Raw genomic sequence first — 19,204 nt, forward strand, 5'->3', positions numbered from 1 at the left:
AGCCGCCGCCGGAGGGGGGCGCGGCGCGGGCGGGCGGCCCGGCGCGGCCCGTGAGCCTGCGGGAAGTCGTGCGCTACCTCGGGGGCAGCGGTGGCGCCAGCGGACGCCTCACTCGCGGCCGCGTGCAGGGCTTGCTGGAAGAAGAGGCGGCGCGGGGCCGTCTGGAGCGCACCCGCCTGGGAGCGCTCGCGCTGCCCCGCGGAGACAGGCCGGGACGGGCGCCGCCGGCCGCTAGCGCACGCGCGGCGCGGAGCAAGGTGAGCGCACCGGGCAGGTGCGGGCGAAGTTGGTGGGGACGAGAGTCCCGGGAGGGAGAGGCACGTCAGGTGGCCGGGGTTCGACCAGGGTCCCCGTGGACTACGAAAGCGGCGATCTTGGTCGGTGACCTGATCTTCCGGAGCCTCAGTTTCCTCTGCTGTAAACCCGGATTGCTGACAGTAGCGACCCCTGGGGGTAGTTTAGCGAGTTTAGTAAGACTTGGCTATTGAGGGCTTTATTAACCCAGAACCTGGCACGGAAACGACAGCGTAAAAGTTACTCCGTGTTGTTGTCAAAGGTGGCGTCGGACACTGGATTTCATTTCATCCGGGACTAGAAGCTCTAACTGTGCCTGCTTCTTTCTCTGGCCCCAGAGAGGTGGAGAAGAACGGGTGTTTGAGAAGGAAGAGGAAGATGATGAGGACGAGGACGAGGAGGAGGAGGACAATGTATCAGAGGGCTCAGAAGTGCCTGAGAGTGACCGCCCCGCAGGTGCGCAGCACCAACAGATTAATGGAGAGCGCGGCCCTCAGAGTGCTAAGGAGAGGGTCAAGGAGTGGTCGCCCTGTGGACCCTATCAGGGCCAGGATGAAGGGCGGGGACCAGCACCTGGCAGCTGCACACGCCAAGTGTTCTCGATGGCAGCTGTGAATAAAGAAGGGGGATCAGGTAAGCCCCTCTGGGTGGGCAGTGCGGAGCAGGGCCCTGTGAACTCGCCTGAGACTGCCACCTGCTCTCCCCTTTCCCAGCTTGTGTTGCGGCTGCTCCAGATTCTCCATCTCCTGTGCCTATGCCCCCAGGAAAACCAGCCCTACCTGGGGCTGATGGGACACCTTTCGGCTGCCCGTAAGTTGAAGCGTTGGGGACGTTGGGGTTAAGCACCTGGGTGAGCTGGGCTGTGGTCACTGTTAATCTTCGTTCTGATGCAGTCCTGGGCGCAAAGAGAAGCCAGCTGACCCCGTGGAGTGGACAGTCATGGATGTGGTGGAGTACTTCACTGAGGCGGGCTTCCCAGAGCAGGCCACTGCTTTTCAGGAGCAGGTGAGTCCCCAGGACTGCAGGCGCCCGCACACGCAGGGCCCGCAGGTGTTTGCTGACCCTGCCTTTTCTGTCCTGCCCAGGAAATTGATGGCAAGTCTTTGTTGCTCATGCAACGGACAGATGTGCTCACTGGCCTGTCCATCCGCTTGGGCCCAGCCCTGAAGATCTACGAGCACCACATCAAGGTGCTTCAGCAAGGCCACTTTGAGGATGACGATCCTGATGGCTTTCTAGGCTGAGCACCTAGCCTTGTCCGACCCCATCCAGTTCAGATCCCACCCATGGTGGCCCCGTAGTCCAGGAGCTGGACATGGGGACCCTCTGAAACTTCCCAAGAGACTCCAGTGAGGAGGTGCTCCTCCCTGTTCATTTCCCCCTCTTCTCGCCCCCACCTTAGTTCATCCCCTCTCCACCATAGTGGAATGTGGGGTAGGAGGACTTGGCTCAGTTACCAGGGGCCCCCCTTTTACCCCAAACAAGGACATTTTTGAAAAACAAAAAAAAAACAGGGGAGCATCCTGTGGCCCCAGACCCTCCTCAGTTCAGCCAGATGTATCTTATCTATGTTTTGTTCTGCCTATTTGTCCTGGTGGTGGTCTCTCTTCCCACCGCCTGTGCCCTCCGCCCAGCCTGGCCCCCAGCCTCTGGGGAACAGCTGAGGTAAGGGACCTTGGTCCTCTGGTTCCTTCCCTTTCTGTCTGTCCACTGTTGCTCCACCTGGCTGTATTGCTTTTTAATATTGCACCGAAGGTTTTTTAAATAAAACTTAAAAAAACTTAAAAAAAAAAAAAAAAAGAGTCCATTTTGTGAATGGAGGTAGGAGGCGCCTCAAACCTCTGTGGAGAGTTAACGTTAAGACACTGTTTCGGTGAGGAAGGAATAGTGGCGGCTTTTCTCAGCTCACTAGTAGGCTTGCCAGATATGCAGAACACCTTGGTTCTCACCCCACCACTGCAAAAAATGGTATTTGCAGCTGGGCTGGGTTCGCAGCTGTTGTCAGCACTTCAGAGATGGAAGCAGGATCACGGAGTCAAGGCTAGCCTTAGCTACATAGTCATGTCAAGGCCAATTTATGCTGTTCAGTCCTGTCTAAAACAACAACAAAGTCTAGGACTGGAATATTTTTTCTTCTGTCCGCTCATTCCAGAACTACCTGCTCAAGTGTTTGTTGAGCGACTAACAGTTAACTGTACACTTGAGGAGAGATCTGTTGTCCCCTGTTGTTTCGTGAAGCAGACATCATAAAAAGGCATTTCATAGACAGGGCGATTGGCTTGACAAGTCAGAAAGTTGAGGGTCACACAGGACAATGACACCTGTTGCTGCTGTACTTCCAGCCTTGTAATTAATGCATTTGGCTTCCTACCTGTACTTAAATACCAGTCAGACTTTGCACATAGCAAGGAATCCAATCTACAAGAGTCAGAGATGTGTTCTGGGACGAGGGCGGGCATATTGGAACAAAAGAGATAAGCCAGATCACCTGTCTGAGGAGCTTTATTGTGGAAGTAATCGCTACAACACTAGGCCCAGTAGGTCCACATGCAGATCCCAGGTCCATCGGTCGGAGCTTGGGGCCACCAGGTGGGATGGAGCCTGTGCCTCTCCGTAACTTACTCCCGGATTGCTAACACGTTAGGAACTCCCTCCAGCCTAGAAGAGAAAAAGGTGCCTACCGCTTACTACAAGGCAGGTCTGAGGCTCCGCCCTTCGCAGCGCCCTCTGCTCCGCGCGCCAGCACCTGGCGAGCTCCGTGCGCAGTGCAGGCCCAGGCTGCGCGGCCCTCCGCGTGCCCAAATTCAAAAGAGGCAAAAGCCCCGCGGGGCGGCGCCGGCAGAGACGTCGAGGCCGGGCCTCGTGGGCCGCGGCTGCGATCACTGTCCCGGCCGGCCGGCCCCAGGTGTGCTGCGCTCCCGGAACGCCGCAGGAGGAGTTTGCGGTGGACGCTGATGGCTGCGGAGCCGTGGGTCGCTGGGTCGCTGGCCCTGGGCCCTGGAGAAGCACCGCCTTCAGACGAACTGGGACCCGGGCCGCCGCCCTATGGGGACCCCTCGTGGTCGCCCACAGGGAGACCAGAGGCCTCGGCGGAGCTGGAACCCCAGCGGGCACAGCCCCTGATGGAAGCCCCAGGCTCCGCTTCCTCCCGGGAGCCACTGGCAGCGGAGCTCGGGCCGGCCCCGACTCGATTCCCACTGGACTCCATGTTCAGCCCCATCACTGACCAGCTCCGTTACCTGCTCAGGAAGGCGGATGACTTTCAAAGCTACTTGCTCTACAGGTGACCCTGAACAAGGGCCTTGGACAGAAGGACAAGCTGTGCAGCCCACAGGGGCCAAAAACTGAACTCAGGGCCTGGAGATAGTACACAGGGCTAGCTGATTAGGAATACACTCTCCTAGTGTGCCGTCCGCTGTGGAGAATTGAGAGGCCGAAGAAGGCAGTGTATCAGCCTTATTAGGATACCCAGAATCTTTCTTCCAAAATTTTGTTTTTGGTTGGTTGGTTGATTTGTCCGATTTTTACCCCCTTGAGACACAGTCTCATTATGCTCGAGTTGGCGACCCTTCTGCCTCGGTCTACTGAGTACTGCTTAGTAAATTTGAAATGCTAGCAAAGATGTTTAAAAACTGTGTAAGTGAGCTAAACAAAATCCATCTGCATCAACGCTAGCCAGAGAACTTCCGGTATGAGAGGCTACCCTCCACGCCCAGAGAAAAATGCAATTTCCAGACCAGGGGGAAGGCACTGTGCTGTTTACAGGAGGCTTGCTTAAATCCCAGCTTTCCATGCAGAGCTTGGAAAGAGCTCAGTCGTATATACCCCCAAACACACAGGGGATGGGGCCAGGCCTTGTGCTAAGCAGGCTTTCTGCCACAGAGTTTCGTTCCAGGCCAGGTGCCAGGACTTTAACAAATGTTCCAAATGGCTCTGATGCAGGTGGTTCTGAAAGATGGCGGGAGAAAGACCTGACATGGGGGGGGTGTGTCTTTTCCTTATGCTGAAGCTAAAGCTTTACCCATGCCGAACCTGAATCTCTACCACGAACTTAGCAGCTTCCCAGTCCCTCTTTTTATGTGTAAGTTTGGGTGCTGGAATGGAATCCAGGACTCTGCACAGGCTATGTAAGTGTTCTTACCACTAAGCCACAACACCGAGGGAATTTCGTAATGGGTTCAGCCAGGGATACAGGTGGAGGGTGAGCATGGAGCACCTGGGGATGGAGGGAGAGGGCTACCACATGAAGGCCGCTTCCTCCCTTCAGCAGGGACCGGGTGCAGAAGGAACAGTTGGCGAAGGCCATGCCCACCTTCTTAAAAATGTGTGAGCCTTACTTCCTGTACCTTGAGGCTGCCGCAAGGAGTGTCCCTCCCATCTACGGAGCCCTGCAGGAGCTGGTCCGGAAGGGGGTGCGTACAGTGGCTGTCCTACCAGAGCCTTCCTCGGAGCCACCTAGGCACAGGGGGTTGCTTCTGGCCAACCACCTAAGGTCACGAACTCCCACCTTCTATGCAGTTGTTGGAGGTCTCCCAGCAGCTAACTCTGCGCTTGGAACAGTTAGTCCTCATGTACGCCTCCTTTGGGTTCGTGGACCTGGAAGAAACTAACCCTCTGAGGTAAGGGGTCAGGAAATGAGGCTGTGGGGTGGTAGAGCCCAGAGCCCAGCTCACTGCCCGCTCTCCCGTCGCCTGCTAGCATCTCCTGCTTCTTCTGCGGGAGGTTCTCCATTAGCCCTTCCCACGATGTGTCCATCTTCCGCTACTGCACCCCCGCTGCGTACACTGCCAGCCACTTCCCGAGGTACCTCTATAAGAAGATGCGCTGGAACCTGGAAGCCACCACAGAGGCCAGCAGCCACGGCCCAGACTCCCGTGTGGATTAGTGAGTTCCTCTGTCAAAATCAAAGTCCTCTGCTGAGTGCCACCACCAGAGACTGAAAAGCCAGAGACCAGAACTGTGTATCACTGAGCTACACTTTCAACCTTTAGTTTTCTTAACTCTCCCTCCCCGTTAAAATAGAAGTATTCCTCTTCAGATCAGGCCACTAGGGAGGAAAGTCCTCAGCAGTGGGTCACACTCCTTCCTACCTGAGACCTCAGGCAACCTCTGATGAACTTGAGTCTCACCTCCAAAATTAAAGTTCTCAGCAGAAAAAGCTAAGGCATTGCTTTTTCTTTTGATCTCTCCCTCTCAGCTACTTCTTGTGTTACCGAGATACATGGGAGGATGCAGGCCAGGGACCAGCCAATTCGTGCCCCCAGATCCAGAAACTCTGGTCTATTGGCCGATGGATTCCCCTAGGACCAGCTGAGGATGACCTTGATTCATGGTAGGTTCCCAGTGATGGTGGGTGCGAAGTCTGAGGGAGGGCGGGACAGAACCCCACAAAGACTGAACCTCAGGTTCCATTGGTAGTAGGGATCACATGTTACTGTGCTCTGAACAGTGCTTTACGGAGACTAATCAGCAATCCATAGATACGTGGACCAGTCTATGTTATAAAAAGGAGACATGCTTTCAGAGTGGCTAAGTCATTCTCCCAGGGAGACACAGCTAGCAAAGTGATTAGCAGCAAGTCCAGGAGTTTGTCAACGGAGGAAACACAGTTCCTTACTGTATCCCCTAACCCTAACTGAAACAAAGGCCCTCCTGGCTGAGAAGCAGGGGTGCTCGATCCAGGCTTGTCTCCGGGCCCCCAGGATTTTGTGCCCACAGCCACCCGGGGACTACCAGCAGCTACTAACCATCGGCTTCGAGGAGCCGTCGCACGTGCTGGCCACCGACCTGCTGGTGCAGATCCTCATGGGCCAGGCAGGCCCTGCCCGGCCCCCCAGCGCTGCCGGGCCCGCCGCTTGGTCCGCCCCGGCATCCTGAGCCCCCGGAGAAGCACCGGCGGAAGCCTGACAACACCAAACTCCGGGCAGGAACAGGGCCCGGCCGTGCTGTGTACGCCCCGGCCTGGGCCACCGAACAACAAGTGCGGGCACACTTTTCTGTTAATAAAAGAGCGAGGTCAGAGGTTCTGTGTCTCCGCTGAACACCTTGTCCCTCCCAGGGGGGCGGGTAGGCCCCGCCCACCGCAGGGTCTTCTGGGAAGTGTGGTCTGCAGGCATCGGAGAGCACGCTGCGCATGAGCAGATGCGCACATGAGTCAGTGAGGGAAGTAGCGGCTCCCGTCAGCAACCGGAACCCAGAAAACAAGTTTCTGGTAGCAGGAAAACTGTAGGCCCACTGGAGGAAGACTTAGACTCACACTCGTTTTTTATTTTTTGTTTTGTTTTGTTTTGTTTTAATCAGGAAGTGATTTCTATACAGATTTGTGTGTGTGTGTGTGTGTGTGTGTGTGTGTGTGTGTATGAGAGACAGAGAAAGAGAAAGAGAGAAAAAGAGAGAAATACTACATTTCCCGATGTGCCCTAGGAAACTTCAGCGGATCAGTTTGCAGAGTAGAATCAGACTTTCTCTTCCAGCTTTTGGGGTGTCCGAGCAGAGCCGATGGTTGTCTCTTTTCTCTTGAAGAGTGTGTGGAGAGTCCCTCAGCTTCACATCAGTCTTGGGCTGCCAAGGGGACTCTGGCTGTGAGAAATGAACTCTCCTGCTCTGTGAGAATCCGAACCTGGACTCGAACTTGGGCCTTCCGAGCACAACTGGCCCCTTGGTAGGAATGGGGTCCTTCCTCCTCCCGTGTCACTCCACAATCTCTACACTGAGAGTTCAATATTTGGATCCTGACGTTTTCACATTCATAATTAACATGTGAAGTCCAGAACTATTGAGACCCAGAGCCATGCCTCTCTGTGTCAATACTAATTTTTATTAGCCAGGCATGGTGACACACAACCTTTAGAAATGGCACTCAGGGAAACCAAGGTGGGTGTGCGTGCGCGCTTGCGTTTTTCCCACAGAAGCCAGAAGAGGGCATCAGAGATACGCTGGGTCTGGAATTAGAGCTGTCAGCCTCTGGGGTGCAGGAAACTTAATTAGGGACCTCTCCAAGAGCAGCCTGTGCTCTTATTAGCAGAGTCATCTCTCCAGCACCTTTCTTTTTTCTTCTCCACCCCCCCACTCGCCCCAGATAGGGGTTCTCCGTGTAGCCAGGCTGCCTGACTGTTCTGGAACTCATGCTGTAGACCAGCCTAGTCTTGCACTCAGAGATCCCCCTGCCTCTGCCTCAGTGCTGAGACTAAAGTTGTGCGCCACCGCTCCCGAGCTACTTTTCCTTTTTTCCAGCTGGAGTCTTGGTACATAGCCTAGGCTGGCCTTCTCTTTCAGCCTGGCCTCCAGACTGTGCCGCCGGACCTTACACTTCAGTACTTCAACTGACCACACCTATTATAAGTCCGTCTCATCCTGTCCCATCCCATCCGTTTATGGGGTCATCCTCCCAATCCTCTCCCTTCTCCCCACTCCCACACCCTTATAACAGAGCCGGCCTGGCTGTGCTGAACTAACTGTGTAGACCAGGCTGGCCTCAAATTCACAGAGATCTGCCTGCCTCTGCCTTCTGAACGCTGGGATTAAAGGCCTGTGCCACCGAACCCGGCCTATAAGCCCTTTCCAAACATGTGAAATCTCGAGCTGACTTGAGGTTACAAACCAAACTCATGCTCTTCCAGAAAGGTCCCTGTTAACCATTGTCAAATACATAAGGTTTTCCTCCACAGCTCGGATCAGATTAACTCTAAGATAATTCTGATTCCTCCTATATTGATTTGAGAAGTTCCTGTGCCTTTTCTCATCATCCTGGCCTCCCAGCACACACTTGGGGGCTCACAACATTTCTTAACTCCAGTTCCTGGGGTCCAAGGCCCTTTCCAGCTTCTGCACACACCAGGCTCAAGTGTGGTACACAGACATACCCATCATATAAAAACTATAAATATTGATGTCAGAGTTTGGGGGTTTGGTTGAGTTTAGCATGCACAAGACACCAGGTTTGATCCCCAGCACCACAAAAATAAGAGACTTGGCTCGGCATGGTGGCACACACCTGCAATCCCAGCACTCAGGAGCTGGAGCTGGAGGCTGACATAGTGAGATCTTGCTTAAGAAAAAGCAGGGGAGCGATGACGACATACCTGTTCGAAGCCTGGAACCTACATAAAAGTGGACAGAGAGGACTGACCCCAAAAAGTCCTCTGACAGCCACACACATGCAGTAGCATGCCCCCTCCCCATCATACATATATGCAGTAATCAACTTGCTGGGCATGATGGCACACACATTTCATTTCCGTGCTTGGGAGGCAGATGCAGGAAGATCTTGGTGAGTTCTAAGCCAGCCAGGGCTACATGTCAAGTTCAAGTTCAGCCAGGGATATATAGTGAGACCTCATCTGAGAGAAGGCACACTGGAGAGAGGGCTTGGCAGTTAAAAACAACATTGCTCTTCCACAAGTCCAGAGTTTGGTTCCCAGCACCCACATTGTGGTTGACAACTGTCTGTAACCCCAGTTCTATAGCCTCTGACACCCTCCCCCGGGCACCAAAGATGCACATGGGACACAGACAGACACGCAGGCAGAACACTCATATATTTTTAACTTAAAGAATAAAATAAGGTGGACAGCTCCTTCGGGAACACCCAAGATTGACCTCTGGCCCTCCACACACAGACCTGTACTCACATGAGGTGTCACGCAGACAGCCCCACCCCCACCAAAGAACAGCTTGTGATTCCGTTTGCCAGGCTCTCCACTGCCCTTCCCTCAGACCCAAAGCCGTAGTCACGCGTGTGGTAACAGGCTCTGGAGGAGGGTCCTTACTAGACTGACTAGCCTCTGGGTAAAAAAGCATATGGACCTTCCCCCATCTTATTTGTTGGTATATCATTGGACACTTGCTGCAGGATGGAGGCCAGCTTGGTTAGCATACTGAGTTGGGACAAATTTCTGGATAAATCAGAAATTTAAACTGCGTTGTTTGTGGGGATCAGGAACCCAGGGGGAAGGAGGTGAGTGTTGACGAAGCCCACACAGAATCCCAGGAATCAGACTCCCGAGACCAGACTCAAAGGTGCAGATCTAACTTTATTGTCCAGTGTAACAGCCTTTAAATGATTGAGAGGCCGATCAGACCATCCCATGCTAGCCTCAAGCACCAGTAACAATCAGTCAGGTTGGTGCAGCTATAAGGAAATGTGAGAAATGGGGGTCGCCTTAGGAGACTTCCTCATAAGAGCCTGCAGGGATGTGCAGCTTTTTGCTTCATTTCTGGGGACCTGAATTCTGATCAAGATCATCACTGGCATGACAACACTTCACCCACTGAGACATGGCCTCAGCCCCTCGCTTATTATTTATATATTTTTAAGATGGGGTGTCCTGGGCTGGCCTCAAGCTCTCTATGTAGCTGAGGTGACCTTGAACTTCTGATCCTCCTGCTCTTCAATTACAGGGATGCACCACTGTTAAACCCTGGCCTGGGTTTCCTGTTTGCCAGGCAAGCATTTTACCATTGAGCTGTATACCCAGCTCTATACAACAGTTCTAAGATTCTGTGGGAGTCCCATTTTGTCATCTCAGTCACTTCTAAAAAGCTGTAGAACTACCTTGGCATTATGTGAATGACCACAGATAGAGTTTTCTGCACAATTTAGAGTATTTACCATAAGTTAAGCAGGGTCTGCCACAAACCAGCCACTGGCCTCTAAAACTTGCTTCTTTTTTTTTTTTCCTTGCAACAGGGTCTCGATGTGTAGACCAGGCTGGCCTTGAACTCACAGAAATCTGTCTGTCTCCACCCTCTAAGTTCTGAGTTTAAAGGCAAAGGTGCTGCTTATATCCAGTCCACTTGAATAATTTTAAAAGTTTTTTTTTCTAAACCTGGTATGATGACATAGGCCTACAATTCCAACATAAAAGAGGCAGAAGCAGGAAGATCACAGATTCAAAGCCATCCTGATCCACCTAGCTAGCCAGAGCAACACAGTGAATCTCTGTCACAAAATATCTTAAAGGAGGAAAAAGTTTCCTAAATAGTAAAAAATTGGTAGGCTTTAGTTTAGTTTAGTTTCTGTTGTTGTTTGTTTTTTTGTTTGCTTGGTTGATTTTCTTTGGTAGGGGGGCTAAACCCAGAGCTTGCACTTGCAGGCAAATGCTCAATTTTTTTTTTTTTTTTGTTGTTAAAGAATTTTTATTTTTTAAAATTATGTCTGTAGCTAAGTGGTGGTAAAACATGCCTTTAATCCAGCACTCAGAAGGCAGAGGCAGGAGGATCTCTGTGAGTTCCAGGCCAGCCTGGTCTACAGAGCACGTTCCAGGGCAGCCAGGGCTACACAGAGAAAACCTGTCTCAAAAAAAAAAAAGTGTGTGTGTGTGTGTGTGTGTGTGTGTGTGTGTGTGTGTGTGTAAGAGCCTTCAGGGATGTGCACTAACCAGCTTTTCACTTGGTTTCTGGAGATCTGAATCACACACACACACACAGGCACACATGCACAGCCAGGAATGGTGCCTTTAATTCCAGCACTCAGGAGGCAGAGGCAGGAGGATCTATGTGAGTTCAAGACCAGCCTAATAGACCTAATTCTAAGACAGCCAGGAGTACATAAAAAGAGTCTTCTTTAAAAAAAAAAAAAAGTGTATTAATGGGTACTCACCCACAGATTCCAGGATGCCAGAGAAGTCTGGAATGTGTCTGACCCAGAGCTGAAGGTACAGGGACTCTGAGCTGCACAAAGCTGTGTGCCGGGAACTAAACCTTCTCCATGGACAGCAAACACTCTGTTTTTGTTTTTGTTTTGTTTTAACTTGTGATTTTTTGAGACAGGGTTTCTCTGTGCAGCCCTGGCTGTCCTGGACTCTTCGTAGCCCAGTTTGGCCTGGAAACTCACCACAATCCACCTGCCTCTGCCTCCTGAGTGCTGGGATTGTAGGAGTGCGACACCACAGCAAGCTAATACTCTTTTTTGTTTATTTGTTTGTTTGTTTCAAGACAAGGTTTCTCTGTGTAGACAAGTTCCTCTGTCCTGGAGCTCGCTCTGTAGATCTCAAACTCACATCTGCCTGCCTCTGCCTCCTGGAGGCGTGCAACCATCATCTGGCTGCAGCAAACACTTAACTGCTGAGCGACTCTCCAGCTGAACTTTCTCCTTTACTGACAGTTTCAGGTGCTGGAGAGATGGCTCAGTGGTTAAGAGCTACCCTTGCAGAGGACCCAGGTTCAGTTTGCAGCACCCATCTCTTCCAGCACTCACCACCGTCCGTAACTCCAGCTCTAAGGAATCCAACACACACACAAGGGCATTTGTACATATGTACATCTCATGTACATACCCCAACAAACAAATAAACACACACACAATTAAAAATAAAATTGTGGCTGAAGAGATTGTTCAGTAGTTCCGAGTACTTGCAGAGGACCAGGATTCAGTTCCCTAGTTCTCACATGGAACTCTAGTTTTAGAGGACCGGATGCCCTCTTCTCACTTCTTCAGGCGCTGCACACACACACAGACACAGACACACACAGCATAAATCCAAAAAATAAAATAAATCTGTTAAAAATTTCAAGGTCATCCTTGGCCACAGAGAGAATGTGAGGCCAATATGGGCTATATAAAGCCATATTTTGAAAAGACACAAGTCAGGATGGTCACTAGAACACACCAGGTGCTTAGGCCCTCATTACCATTGGTATCTTTCTTTCAAAAATTATCTTTATTTTAATTCATGTGCATACGTATGCATTTTGTGTGAATGTATGCCCTGTGTGTTCGGATTTCCCTGGAGGTAAGAAGAAGGCGGCGGATCCCTTGGAACTGGAATTACAAGCATTTGTGAGCCTCCCGTGCAACCAAAAACTCAGGTCATGTGTAAGAGTAGCAAGCACTCTTCACCCTGAACCTCCCTCCAGCCCACCACTGGTATTTTTTTTTCTTTTTGTTTTTTTGTTTTTTTTTGTTTTGTTTTTGTTTTTTTTTTGTTTTTCACTGCTGCTTATATCTCCAGAGCAGGGACATTTTCACAGAACCTTGGCCGAGAAGCACCCTGAACTCAGGATTCTTCAGGTAAAAACTACGATCTGGAGTCCCAGAGCGGAGTCTGTGGGCTGGGGAGCGACATTTTGCACAAGCACCACCAGGGGGCAGTAGGGCCCCCGCCACCAGGCGCGGGTCAGCAAACGGCGCAGAACAGGAAGACCAGAGCGCTTTTCGGTTTCCAACATTCGGGCGCAGATTTTCAGGCGGCTCTCCCAGGCGTTTTTCACCGACCAGCTCCCGCCCCACCCAGACTAAAGAGGTCCCAGTAGAAAACAGCTTTTCACTGAAGCCCAGGGAAAGGGGGAGGGGACTTTATTTTATGTTTCACTCACAGGTTTTGCGGGTGGTGGTCAGTTTTCCAGGGAAAACGAAACAGTTTTATGGAGAAAGGTGGTGAATTTCCACAGTTAGTATCCAGGATGGGCTGAATTTCAAGCTGTGACGAAAGAGAGCCGCCCCCTCCCTCTCTAGGCCTTCTGCTGCTCTGAAGGTAACCCTACCCTAGTTCTCCAAAGGGCGTGTTGCTTCTGGCCGCGGGTCCCAGCCTTCACAGACCTCAGGGTCTGCGTTCCTATTAGGCAAAGGCGGAGAGAAAGAAGGGCCCCCTCAGTTTGGGCTCAGACAAGTTTGGGCTCCAGGCCCCCACCTCCTCTTTTGCTCTCAGGGCTGCATCTGGGACTTTTGAGTTTGGGCAAAGTGGCGCTTCAGGGGGACCAGGATGCACCTTTCCCTCCCAGTGCCCAGACACTGCAGGGAAGGAGAGCGACAAGTATTGGAAAGGGAGGCTCCCACCTTCTCCAGGCCGTTCTCCGAGGCCGGTCTCCGCGGGGGCCAGATCACCGCCAACTTTCCGTCTCCCCTGCTCTCTGTGGGGGAAGGGACTCTCAGCCGCGGCTGCCCCTCCTCTTGCCAGCTGGAGGATGGCCGCACCCCTTAAACACATACAGGTGTGCACCCTTCCCTCCCCGTGGAGGCCTCCACCCAGTTCTGGGGACCGAGGACCAGGAGCGAGGCAAACTCAGCGTAAACAGGTGCCGGAAAACCACAGAGGACCCGAGAATGCCAGACGCCAGTGAGGAGTGATGGATCTGGGTCTCCTCACTCCAGGTGTGGGAGCGGAGAACAGAGGGTGAACCCCAGAAGAATAGTTTAGGGTCCAGGGAGTGTGCAAGCCTACTGCACGAAGGGCCGCTGGAGGTGGAGACAGCGGGAGCTCTGGGGCCCGGGGTGACGGCTTACGGGTGAGGCTAGGCGCAGGCTCCCCGACTTCGGCGGCCCCATAGATGCTGCGCCGCTGCAACTGCAGCTCCCGCTCGCGCTCGCGCACCCGGCGCACCTCCTGCTCCAGCAGCGACTGGGCAACAGGCGGCGGAGGCTGCCCCAGCCCCCGGCAGCCGTCCTGAAGGGCGGGGTGCGGCCGGCCTCCCGCCTCGGGCCGCCCGTGCCAGCCCGCGTCGTCCTCCGCAGCAGCCTCGAAGAAACGCTTGAGTTCATCCAGCGGCTGCGGCCGCCGGGCGCCGGGCTCCGGAACCGCGGGGCTCGCCAGCGCCGCCTGCCGGTGAGCCTCGCGCTCGATGTCCCGTTGCATCTTCGCGCCCGCCCGAGCGCGTTCCAGGGCGCGCGGCAGCGGGGGACCGGGGCCGGGCCGGTTGAGCACCGGCCGCACGCGCAGCTCGATGAGTTCTTCGCCCGCTCTGCCGGGGCTCAGCCCCCGGCTGCGGCGCAGGCTCTCCTCGCGCTCGCAGCTGCGGCGGATTTCGCGCTGGATGGGCGTCTCCATCAGCAGTTCCGCAGGCGCGGCGTTGGAAGCCACGGGCCTCGTAGAAAACACACCTGGAGGCCCCCGAGCCAAAGGAGGGGCAACTGCCCCAATGCCTCCGTTATCCTACTGCCAGGAGACGCGGCTGCGGACCGCCCTGGCGCTCGGTGCCCTGCTCAGCTGGTACCTGTGCGGGACCTGGTTCTGTGGCTCTGGGATCTCCACGTTCTTCTCTCCAGAGGTTTCCAGGACTTCTTCACTGCCTCTCTGCAGGCCGTGGTGCCCTGGCTCTGCGGCGCTCGGAGCACGTAGCCTAGGCTTCAGGCGACCCCAGGATTCGGCTCGGGGACTTGATGTTCGGAGTTAGGTGCACTTTGAAATTTTCAGTTCTCCGAGCGGGAGTTGAGATGCCCACAGAGGTGGGACACGGTGCCCTGCGCAGTACCTGTGGTTGCAGCCGCCGCCCGAGGTTCTAAGGCGTCGCCAGCACTCTTCTTTGACCCGCCTCTGGCCTCCAGGAACGTCCCCCGGGGGCAGGGCTGGGCACCGCCCCCGGCACCTGCCAGCTGGATTCGAGTGTCCCTGAGCCCGCCCACAGGGCTGGGGCGCCTCCGTTGGAGGACAGATTCCCGCCACCTGAGCCCACGGGTTGATTGAAGGGACATCTTAGGAAAGGGCTTCTCTGAACTCTCCACCCAGGGAGTTTGTGTCGTATTTTCCCTCTGGGAACACGCTGGCCCTTTGGGGGTCTCATTTTCCATCGCTGCCTGGAGCTCTGACCTCTAGTTGAGCGTCCCGCTGATCTCTGAACCACCGCCTCCTTACAGGGTGTTCTCCTGGTAGTCTTTCGCTGACCTCACTAGCTTAACTCAGGAGGCGCCAGCCTCCGGCCAACGACATCCCAGTGGCCACCAGGCTCTGCACGCAGATCGCTACGGCACACAGCGCGGTCCGGCCCGAGGGGGCGCCCGGGGCCGCCGCACTGCGCGCTTCCGCTGCTCTTGCTCGGCTCTGCCAGGTTCGCAGAGGCGCTGCTGCCGCTCAAAGCCCGGGAGCAGCTTTCCTCCCCTCCCTTCCAGAAAAGCCGGCAAGGCGTTGGCAGCCAAGTGTCCAGCCAGAAGGAGCGAGGACTGAGAGCACAGACACTACAGCGCTTCCGGGCATCAGCACAGCAATTGCAGCTGGAAAAAGGTCAGCGTGGGCCAGGTTGCTGAGGAGGCCCAAGCTGGGGGCAGGAGTCACCGGGCGTGTGGGAGAGAGCAGAAACCTGTCTCTGGGGCCGATCTGCTGCTGTTCAAGGGGAGATTCGACGGTCCAGAGTGAGGGCCAACCACTCCCAGGGACATGTTCCACTTGCCCTTTTGGGAAGCCAGCTTTCACTAAAACCTGCCAACCCGGCGTCATTCTATAGGGCCTTGGAAGAAAGACAATTACCTAAAGAAAATGGAAAGAGGGCCATGAAGGTGACACGGTCCTTTAATCCCAGCACTCAGGAGGTGTCTCCATGAATTGGAAGCCAGTGCCAGTTCTACATAGAAAATTCCAGGTCACCTAGAGCTATATTTCGAGGTCCTGTTCCAATAAATAAATACTGAATAAATAAGTAAGAAATAGAAGGCTACAAATCCCCAACCATTTGGTCACTCCTTTCTGTCTCTCCTTCTCTCACACCTAGCTTCAAACGCTGGAGAGATGGCTCATTCGTTAAAAGTACTGGTTGCTCTTCCAGAGGACCAGGATGGTTCACACTATCTGTAATTCCAGGTCGCTGGGGTCTGGCGCTCACCTGCTACACCCCAGGCACTGTCCAAACAGGCACAGATACGCATACAGGCAAAACACTGATACACATAAAATAAAATAAAATATTCTTTAAATAATAATAAGTTTAAGACCTGGGATGATGGCTTGGTTTGTAAAGTGTCAATGGCCCATATATAGGCCCATATATAGGCCCATATATAGGGGAAAGACAGGAAAGTCCCTGGAGCCGATTGGCTCCTAGTGTGGCCTAGTGGGTGAGCCCTGGGTTCAGCAAAGTCTGAAAAACTACGGTGGAAGCTGGGCAGTGGTGGCACATGCCTTTAATCCCAGCACTTGGGAGGCAGAGGCAGGCAGATCTCTGAGCTTGAGGCCAGCCTGGTCTACAGAGTGAGCTCCAGGACAGCCAGGGCTACACAGAGAAACCCTGTCTGGAAAGGAAAACAAAACCGACCAACCAAAAACCTGAGGTGGAAAGTGATAGAGGCAGACTCTTGACATTGACCTTTGTCCTCTACCTGGTCAGGAGCACACACACACACACACAACTGGTGAGGTGGCTCAGTTAACAGTGCTGCTCAAGCATGCACAAAGCCCTGGAGTCCATCCAGCACTGCTATGGTGGTGCATGGCTGTAATCCCAGCACTTGGTGTAGTATAGGCAGGAGAATCAGAAGCTGCATTTTATCCTTGGCTACATAGGTAAGCTTGAGGCCAGCCCGGGACACTGTTTTAACAACTACTTTGTGTCTACAAGACATGTTGTATTTTATGACTTCCTCTCATGGATGTGGTCCCTCTAACCAGTCCCTTGATGCCTAAGCAAATTCCTCCTTTGACCTATGACCCTCACTTGGCAGACCCAGTCACTTGCCTCTTTCCCTGTCTTTTTTCACCTGGCTTCATCTGGCTTGGCCACCATTCCCTTCTCAGACTGCGATTCCATCTATTGAGGCTTCTACGGAGGTCATCAGGTAGGAGAAACAGCGTATCTGTGATTCTCCCTCAAGCTAACTGGCAACCTCCAACTACCCAGCAAACTTCCCCAGAGATGGACAGCAAGCACACGTGGTTAGCCTAGGACGCTATTACACGAAGCGCGAGAGTGGTGAGCTGTCTCTTCATCAGCTCCCTGCTCACTCTCTCTCTCGCTTAGAGGTCTTTATGAATGTGTGTACACACAGGTTTGCCTGAATGAGAGCTAATGACCTTGGATCTCTGGGAGCCAAAAGTACAGGCAGTTGTGAGCCACTTTGAATGGGTGCTGGGACCAAACCAGGGTCTTCTTAAGGATGGTTTCTTGCTGGAGAGATGACTCAGAGGTTAAGAGCACTGATTGCTCTTTCAGAGATCCTGAGTTCAATTCCCCACAACCACATGATGGCTCACAACCATCTATAACATCTATAATGAGGTCTGGTGCCCTCTTCTGGCGTTCAGAAGAGGCATGCAGGCAGAACATTGTACACATAATAAAATAAATAAATCTTATTTTTTTTTTAAAAAAAAAGAATGGTTTCTTTTAAAAAAAAATTGGTTTATTTTTTATATGTATGTGTGTGTGTGTGTGTGTGTGTGTGTGTGTGTGTGTGTGTGTGTGTACCTGTGGAAGCCAGAAGAGAACGACAGATACCCCGGAACTGGGGTTATAGCTGGTTATGTTGCCTGACATGGGTGCTGAGAATTCTGGTTCTTTGCAAGAGCAATGAGCATGGTTAACCACCGAGCCATCTCTCTGGATGTTGCTTTCACTTTGAGACAGGGCCTCACTGTGTAGCCCTGTTGGCCTGGGATTCAACATGTGTAGCAGGCTAATCTTGAACTCACAAAGATCAGCAGAAGCTTCCAGAGTACTGGGGTTAAAGGTATATGCTAACATATCCAGCTGTTGTTTTTGTTTTGAAACAGTCTTTCTGTGTATCCCAAGCTGTCCTTGAACACCTGATGCTCCTGTCTCAGCTTCAAAAGTTCTGAGATATGGACATCATACAGTCAATAATCCATGATTTCTTTCCTGCCAGAAGTCTGACCTTGCAAAATCCCAGCCTTGTGTGTGTTTTGTTTTATTTATTTGTTTTTGTTTGTTTGTTTGTTTGTTTGTTTTTTGGTTGATTGGTTGGTTTGGTTTTCTGAGATGGGTCTTATTATGTGTTTCTAGCTGTCCTGGAATTCAGCACATAGACCAGGCTAGACTCAAACTCATAGAGAACCACTGTTTCTGCCTCCCAAGTGCTGGGATCAACGTTGTGCTGCTGTGCCAAGCTACCCTCATGCTTTAAACACCACCTCTCTAGTTCCTCCTGAAGCCTTACCTCCTCCCCACAGCCTCTGATGGGGCAGACACCTCAGACTGAGTGCTTGCTAACTGAGCACCCCACACACAAGGTGGAATGACTGTCTGCTCAGCTCTCCATGTTGAAGGAGAGGAGTCAGGCTGGTGAGAAGACCAGGAAGTAAAGACGCTTTCCACCACATATCATGCCATGAGTTCCATTCCAGGACCTACAGAACAGAAGGAGAGAAAGGACTCCTCCATTTGTCCTCTGACCTCCTACACACACACACACACACACACACACACACACACACATAATTGGGACTGAACTAGTATATTTATTTGACAAGCTTTATGGCACAAGAATTGAGCAGTATTAATATATTTTAGCCTTTAAGCTAATCTGGTTTCCTCCCAGTGTCAGTCCCTGAGATTCTTCCTTTCATGGCTTTCTCTGCTCTAGCTGCTCTCTCCTGAGGTCTGCTGAACCTCTCTTATGGTTCATTTCCCACTTCATCTCTCTCTTCTCCCTTGGCTGGCAAGAAGTCTAGCCCTATTCTTTCCCCTGCTCAGTCACTGGCTGTCAAGCCTCTTTATTGACATATCAGGAAACAATTGGGGAGCAAAACTTAGACAGGAGATTCTCAGAATGATTGCAACCAGATATGGGGCCACAGAAATCAGCATTTGAATCTTTACACAGTGCAAAATAACGTTATGCCTACACACCCCAAATAAAGAACCAATGACAGACCAAAGTCAGGAAACGACTAGAGTTCAACTTGGTGAAAGCAATAAGTTTTCTTGGGCTAACATACAGGCAGCTTTCTATGAGTCTGAGGCCACCCTGAAATACATAGTGAGTTCCAGGACAGCTGAGCTATATAGTGAGACCCTGACTCAAAATACAAACAAAATACGGGGCAGTGGTGGTGAACACCTTTAATCTCAGCACTTGAGAAGCAGAGACAGGCAGATCTCTGAATTTGAGGCCAGCCTGGTCTACAGAGTGAGTTCCAAGACAACCAGGCTATACAGAGAAACCCTGTCTTGAAAAACAAAACAAAACAAACAAACAAACAAACAAACCACTGAGAGCTAGATTGGAAAGGAGCCTCAGTGGGTATCACAC

At 52.5% G+C, this 19,204-nt stretch overlaps 3 protein-coding genes and 1 long non-coding RNA gene across 6 annotated transcripts in view; 2 read left to right on the plus strand and 2 right to left on the minus strand.

Annotated features, from left to right (window-relative positions):
- The window catches only part of Samd1 (sterile alpha motif domain containing 1), a 2,875-nt gene extending 807 nt beyond the window's left edge, over nucleotides 1-2,068 (plus strand). Inside the window, exons 2-6 of the mRNA XM_055620949.1 lie at nucleotides 3-257; nucleotides 633-927; nucleotides 1,008-1,104; nucleotides 1,188-1,299; nucleotides 1,380-2,068. Of these exons, the coding sequence (XP_055476924.1) occupies nucleotides 3-257; nucleotides 633-927; nucleotides 1,008-1,104; nucleotides 1,188-1,299; nucleotides 1,380-1,538 (918 nt within the window). The 3' untranslated portion in view covers nucleotides 1,539-2,068. The remainder of the gene's footprint in view (nucleotides 1-2; nucleotides 258-632; nucleotides 928-1,007; nucleotides 1,105-1,187; nucleotides 1,300-1,379) is intronic.
- A 710-nt stretch (nucleotides 2,069-2,778) lies between these two features.
- Nucleotides 2,779-6,353, minus strand: LOC129687269 (uncharacterized). Of its 3 annotated transcripts, none has more exons than XR_008721751.1 (4): nucleotides 6,042-6,353; nucleotides 5,102-5,230; nucleotides 4,802-4,900; nucleotides 2,779-2,952 (listed from the first exon to the last, which is right to left on the minus strand). It is a non-coding gene; the product is annotated as an uncharacterized LOC129687269 (long non-coding RNA). The 3 variants fall into 3 exon arrangements; XR_008721752.1 differs by having other exon boundaries at nucleotides 4,641-4,900; XR_008721750.1 differs by having other exon boundaries at nucleotides 2,779-4,900.
- Nucleotides 3,249-6,176, plus strand: CUNH19orf67 (chromosome unknown C19orf67 homolog). The gene is made up of 6 exons (XM_055621625.1): nucleotides 3,249-3,577; nucleotides 4,562-4,706; nucleotides 4,813-4,913; nucleotides 4,993-5,178; nucleotides 5,492-5,626; nucleotides 5,997-6,176. The coding sequence occupies exons 1-6, from the start codon at nucleotides 3,249-3,251 to the stop codon at nucleotides 6,169-6,171; spliced, it is 1,071 nt and encodes a 356-aa protein (XP_055477600.1). The 3' UTR covers nucleotides 6,172-6,176.
- A 6,127-nt stretch (nucleotides 6,354-12,480) lies between the features above and the next one.
- Nucleotides 12,481-14,513, minus strand: Misp3 (MISP family member 3). Its single transcript, XM_055621367.1, has 3 exons — nucleotides 13,517-14,513; nucleotides 13,070-13,143; nucleotides 12,481-12,848 (listed from the first exon to the last, which is right to left on the minus strand). Exons 1-3 carry the CDS (start codon nucleotides 14,055-14,057, stop codon nucleotides 12,834-12,836), a joined length of 630 nt encoding a protein of 209 aa, XP_055477342.1. The 5' UTR covers nucleotides 14,058-14,513; the 3' UTR covers nucleotides 12,481-12,833.
- Nucleotides 14,514-19,204: the final 4,691 nt, after the last annotated feature.

The sequence above is a fragment of the Psammomys obesus genome, unplaced genomic scaffold, assembly GCF_907164565.1.
Source record: "Psammomys obesus unplaced genomic scaffold, mPsaObe1.curated_primary_1811, whole genome shotgun sequence".
Lineage (NCBI taxonomy): Eukaryota > Metazoa > Chordata > Mammalia > Rodentia > Muridae > Psammomys > Psammomys obesus.